At 46.9% G+C, this 6,127-nt stretch overlaps 1 protein-coding gene across 1 annotated transcript in view; it reads left to right on the top strand.

Moving 5' to 3' along the window:
• The window catches only part of LOC107112484 (merlin-like), a 40,303-nt gene that overhangs the window by 13,964 nt on the left and 20,212 nt on the right, over positions 1 to 6,127 (top strand). Inside the window, exons 5-6 of the mRNA XM_015413627.1 lie at positions 1,847 to 1,930; positions 3,914 to 3,982. Coding sequence (XP_015269113.1) covers positions 1,847 to 1,930; positions 3,914 to 3,982 — 153 coding nt within the window. The remainder of the gene's footprint in view (positions 1 to 1,846; positions 1,931 to 3,913; positions 3,983 to 6,127) is intronic.

Genomic DNA, 6,127 nt, shown 5'->3' on the forward strand with positions numbered 1-6,127 from the left:
GTTCTTCCCAAACGCTTGGGAAGGAGAGTATGAAAGGCCATCTTCTTTGGCGGGGTTTCTTTTTTTAAGTGGATGCACTGCTTGTCTTCTTGAGTTCAACCTGCCTCAGCTTGTTTTGACACCGTGGTATGCAATTAGAGGGGAATTTTTCTCGTTCCAAAAGAAACACAGAACGGGGTGGGGGTGGTGGGAGGGCAAAGCAACACACTGGAGCTTGCAAGATTCCCTGAGAGTAAGAATCTGAGACCATGCCTGCAGGGAACGTGTTGTGAGCATTTGGGCGCTTGGCCGTGCTAGTGCATTTGCTCAAAAATCCGTTTTATGTCCAAGAAAGTCCTGTTGGTTTGGGGAATGGCAAGAGTTTTCCTAGGACTGCAACCTTCTGAGGATTAAAAGAGCAGATGAGCAGATACTGTGATTGTGCTGAACTACACAGTTGGAGCCATCATATGGTCCAGCTCCTGCAAGGCTGTATTGTTTTAACTTGTAGGTGGGAACATATGGGTAGGAAGGACATGCATAAATAAATATTTTTTAAAAACCAATGCGTATGAATCCAGGAGAAGGCAGGCAACAGGTCTTCTGCCTGACATAACAGACTCGCAAAGAGCTGGGGGGAAATAGACCTACCCCACAAAACATAGACACCCCCCCCCCCAAGATTATGGGCCCATTCTGATGTAACAACACATGGTAGGTATCGTTTCAGGAACAAGACTTGGAAGTCCTTCTGCTTGTGGACTCTGCTTTCCGTGTCCTCAGCTTGTGTGTTGGGTCTAATACAGAAGACTGCTGTGTGCCCAACAGTTTTTTGTCTGACTTGGTTTCTAGTCCTGAAACCAAGGTTCCAAACCATGGTTTAATCTTGCTTTATCCCGGTTTGTAGACAAAAGAACAAATGGTGGCTTGTCAATTTATTTTCCTAATTAAGGGGTGGGGAGTGGAGAATGTGAGCTGTTTCGACTTGCCGAGCCTTTTTCCTGTAACGACAACCCTATTTTTGTTTGTTACATGTGAATGCAGCCTATAAGGCATTTGAGATGCTGCAGGTTAAAAAAAAAAGATGTTGGTTGGGGATGACACATGACTGAAATTGATAAAGTTGGGAACTGTTGGGACAGATGGAGATGGGGTGTGTGTGTTTGCCGTAGGATTGATTGGCTATAGGTCCAGGACAGAGAAAAGGGAGTGTTTCTCCACACAATGCATTTTAAAAGAAATAAACAATAATTGATTAATGTAGGTGATTTGCTATCACGCCATACGTGGCCACTTGCATAGATGGCTTTAAAATACAAGTGGAACAAATTTATGGAGGAGGGTTCCGTCAGTGGCTCATCCTTCTGAATTTAGGACTGCTCCTTTATTAGCCTTTGGATTAGTGAGCCTCCATATGCAGGGGCAGTCTGCTGCTGAGTACCGGAGACTAACCACTGCAGAGGCCTGTTTCCTTCATGTTCTACCTCTGTGTTTCCATTTGGGGCATCTGGTTAGCAGCCCCTTTACGAAATTAGGTACTGGATGAGAATGGGCCTTTTGTTCTGATCCAGCAAGCCAATCCTTAGTTTTGTAAGAGGGGCCCAGCATTCTTACTATGCGGGAGTAGCTAGTCTTTTTTCAATTTTTATTTTTTTGAGCATGGAGCAGACTTGAAGGGCTTTCACGAGGAATGCCTTAAATGTGTTGGGGGATCCATCTCAAGTATCCTGTTTACCACAGAACCTTTTCATTTTCAACTCTAAACGGTTATATGACAGCTGCCAAGGCAAAGCCCGGGCATGTATTGCTTTGTCTTCAAGTCTTGGATGTTTCTTTTTCTTTTTTTCCCTCTCCCTCTGTGCCTTAGGTTAAGAAACAAATACTGGATGAAGAAATCTACTGTTCTCCCGAGGCTACGATTTTGTTGGCTTCTTATGCTGTTCAAGCAAAGGTGGGGCTTTAAAATTGCTGGGTTGTAAAAGAAAGAAAAAAGCTCTACATAATTATAGGGCATTAATTAACGTGCAAAAGCATGGCTGCGGAGTGCGGGAAAAGGAACAGTCAAAAAGACATGGCCGTTTGCGCCGGATTTCCCCACCACCACCCCCAGTTTGGATATTTGCAGTCTTTTTATATGATTTTTCTTTTAAAAAGAGCGCACCCCGGTGAAGGGATCCTGATATGTTTCAATGGAGTCTAGTGAAAAGGGGTCAAGGGCGGGCCATGCCCAGTGTTCCCTCTAAGCTGAGTTAGTGTGAGCCAGCTCACAGTTTTTTAGCTTCCAGCTCACAAATCTTTGTCTTAGCTCAGGAAGGCGGGCTCCAGGGCAAACCAATTTATGCAGTAGCCAAATCGCTTGCTCACAACTTTAATGCCAGGAGCTCACAAAGTAGAATTTTTGCTCACAAGACTCCGCAGCTTAGAGGGAACATTGGCCATGCCATTGGCTTCTTTCTGCCCTGTAAAGGGGCTGTGGACTCCAGAGGCCAGACCTACGTTTGTAAATTTGAATCTGTTTCCTGGTGAGTGTGTTCGCCCGGTAGTCCTAAAACCATTTAGATGATGTGGTGAATATGTATTTTCCTGAGGAACCTGCCCCCTAAAAAAATCTGTGATGCATACTAATGTAAAATAAGCCAAAAGGATATTTCAAACAGTTCACCGTTTGGATCAGAGAAACACATCATCCTGGCATGTCCCTCTAATGTACAGGTTCGGCCACTATATGCTTTTGAGCATATCTTCTTAACCATGAGGACTAGGAACTATGCTGTTCTTTAAAATGAACTGAGATGCTCAGGGAGTCAAATTTTATAGCCAGTTGCTACACTCTGCAGGTTTTCTGCGCTCCTGTGGAACCACAACTTACATACAGCCTTGTTCATTATTCTCTCTTGCCTCCTGGAAGAGAGTTACCATAAAGTTTCCAGCAATTCCTAGAACTACCCAACCTTGCTTCCAGGTTTTTCAAGAAGTGACATCATGGTACAGACAACACGGCCATCCCTCAGTTGCCAGGCATGAGCTGGCATGCCTATGTTATAGCAATAGACCAATCTAGGTATAATAACAGGTTCTGTGGATTCCCAGCTTTAACTTTTTAGAAAAGTAGGTCTCTATCCCTTTCTCTTGCAAAGATATGCATTTTCCTTTATATATTCACAATGAAAGGGGCTAGAGATTTGCTTTAAGAAAAAAGGAAGATGAGAATCTGTTGCACCTATCATTATAATATAGCACTATAACAATATTCTAGTGCCAATTTGTTTAAAATAAAAAATCCCCCAGTGGTGGGGGGAGGAAATGGCTGCCATGGGGATAGGGTTAGGGAAAGTGGGTGTTACGTACACGGGAAGTTCAGATTTTCCCACCCACACAGCAGCCACCCAGGCTTTACTGCAGTCTTTCCCAAAACTTTAAAGCAGGTTTGAGAAAGATCAGAGAAAAGCTGGGGAAATCCCAGGTGGCGCAGGAATGTACTGAATGATGTGGGGAAGCAGAGGGGAAAACCCCTTCTCAACAGCCTTGAACTTGGGGCAGATAACCTGTGCGGAAATATCTATCATTCACTTTACCTAGATGGGTAGACATATTAGTCTGTCTGTAGCAGTAGAAAAGAGCAAGAATCCAGGAGCACCTTCAAGACTAACAAAATTGGTGGCAGGGGAGGAGCTTTCCTGAGTCACTGCTCATTTCTTCACCCTCACAAAAGCTCCTACCCTGCCACAAATCCTGTTAGTCTTTAAGGTGCTACAGGACTCTTGCTCTTTTCTACATTCATTTCATCTGTTGCTGTGAATTGCCAGTCACCCAGTTCTTCTGGATGCTGAGGGACCTATTTTCTCTATCTGCAAGGGTGTGTGCATACGCTACCAATGCAAGATCCATTTTGCAAAAGGGCCTGTAGTCCTAAAACCTTCTCTTTCTCTTCCAGTATGGTGATTATGACCCCGACCTCCACAAACCAGGCTTCCTAGCCCAGGAAGAACTCTTGCCAAAGAGAGTAAGTGTGTTTAAATTCTCCCTTCCGTACATCAAAGGCTTTTCAACAGTACCCCTGGGAAGTGCCTCGGCAGGTCTTCCGGGAGAAGAGCAGCGATGGCGAACTATCCTCCCACGACACGCTTGCCTGCCATTGCTGAGGGTGATCTAGGGGAGGGGTTGGCAACTTTTCTGGACCAAGCACAGAACAAAAGCACCTCCTTGTGAAGACCAAGAGGGGGTGCGAGTAGAGAGAGAAGGGCTGTACTTGGCCACACACATTCGGAGCAAGCCCAAACACTTGAGGTGCCTCCAGGGCCAATTGCAAACTAAAGAGCAAGCGGATCATGGGGGAGGTTTGTCATCTAACCCTTTGCAGGCTGTGCTCGTTTACCTTGCACAGGGATTGTTAGTTTAGACAGCAGTCCCCGGTGTGGCACCGGCAGATGTGTTTCCTGATATCCTCTTGCTTCCTGAGTCTTGGGGTAAATTCAAAGGGTCTTGAATGGAACAGAAGATGCTCCCACGGAGCTTCAGGGCCAAACTAAACATGACAGCATCATCGTGGCCACCATGAGGATACTATTACATTTAGTTTGTCCCTTAGTTCAATCCCTACCAGCTGACTGACTATAAAATGGGTTTAAAGTAAGGGCGAGAAGGTACAAGTTAGAACAGATAAAAGGAAGTCCTTCTTCACCCAAAGAGTGATTAACACATGGAATTCACTGCCACAGGAAGTGGTGGCGGCTACAAGCATGGACGGCTTCAAGAGGGAATTAGATAAGCATCTGGAGCAGAGGTCCATCAGTGGCTATGAGCCACAAGGTATAGATAGGGGCTCTGGGGCAAGGGATGCTCTGTCTTCTTGGTGCTGGGGGGGGGGGTCAACAGTGAGAGGGCTTCTAGTGTCCTGACCCGACTGGTGGACCTCCTGATGGCACCTGGTATTTCTGGCGACTGTGTGACACAGGGTGTTGGACTGGATGGGCCTTTGGCCTGATCCAACACATGTTCAGTGTTGGATCAGGCCAAAGGCCCATCCAGTCCAACACCCTGTGTCACGCAGTCGCCAGAAAACATAAGAGATGCCAATGTTGGATCAGGCCAAAGGCCCATCCAGTTCAACACTCTGTATCACACACTGGCGTCTCTTATGTTCTTATGTTACCAGCTGGATATTAGGAAAACTTTTTTTACACTAAGAGTTGTTCGACAGTGGGATCAGCTGCCCAGGGAGGTGGTGAGCTCCCCCTCCCTGGCAGTCTTTAAGCAGTGGCTGGACAAACACTGCTCAGGGGTGCTCTAGGCTGATCCTGCACTGAGCAGGGGGCTGGACTAGATGGCCTGTCTGGCCGCTTCCAACTCTATGATTCTATGATGCTATGAAAAGGGCTGAGCTCTTCCCAGGCAGGTGCATTACAGCTGTGCACCCTCTGTCAGACCATAAAACACAGACGTCCTGATGTCTCTGGACTTGGAATCCTCTTGCTGTGGCCACGCAGGGAGCAGGCCCTCTTTCTTTCTTCAAAGACTGAAAGCAAAAATAGCACCTCTTCTCCAATGCCAAGAGCCAGTCCTGGCTTTCCCCGAGAGGCATCACCTTAGCATCTGAAGGAAGGAGCATCGTGCAGCAACTGATGCCTCCAGTCACGTGAGGATGTTTGCCTTGGAACCTCAATTCTGCAATTGACCGACTCCCTGTGGCAGCCCTTTTGTGGGGCTGTACGACACCTTTCTCAAAATTCCAAAAGTGCCCACGGGCTCCGGGTCAGAAACCACTGATATAGGGGGGCAGTGACCAATGTAATCCGCTGGTACTCACTCTGCCGATCCTGGAGAGCCACACGTGTAATCCACATCATCCAAGAGCCACGTGTCTGTTGTATTCCCTGTGGCGGTGGTGGAAAGCACTGCCAAGTCACGACTTATGGCGACCCCGTAGGGTCTTCAAGGCAGGAGGAGAGACAGAGGTGGGTGTGCCATTGCCTGCCTCTGCGTAGCAACCCTGGACTTCCTGGCAGGTCTCCCATCCAAGCATCAACCAGGACATACGATGTTTAGTTTCCAAGGTCCAAGGAGATTGGGCTAGCCTGGGCCATCTCGATCAGGGCATCCTCCCTGCCCGCCATCCCAAATGACAATAAATAATATAATATAATATAAT

This window comes from Gekko japonicus, unplaced genomic scaffold (assembly GCF_001447785.1).
Source record: "Gekko japonicus isolate JY-2015 unplaced genomic scaffold, Gekko_japonicus_V1.1 scaffold452, whole genome shotgun sequence".
NCBI classification, from domain to species: domain Eukaryota; kingdom Metazoa; phylum Chordata; class Lepidosauria; order Squamata; family Gekkonidae; genus Gekko; species Gekko japonicus.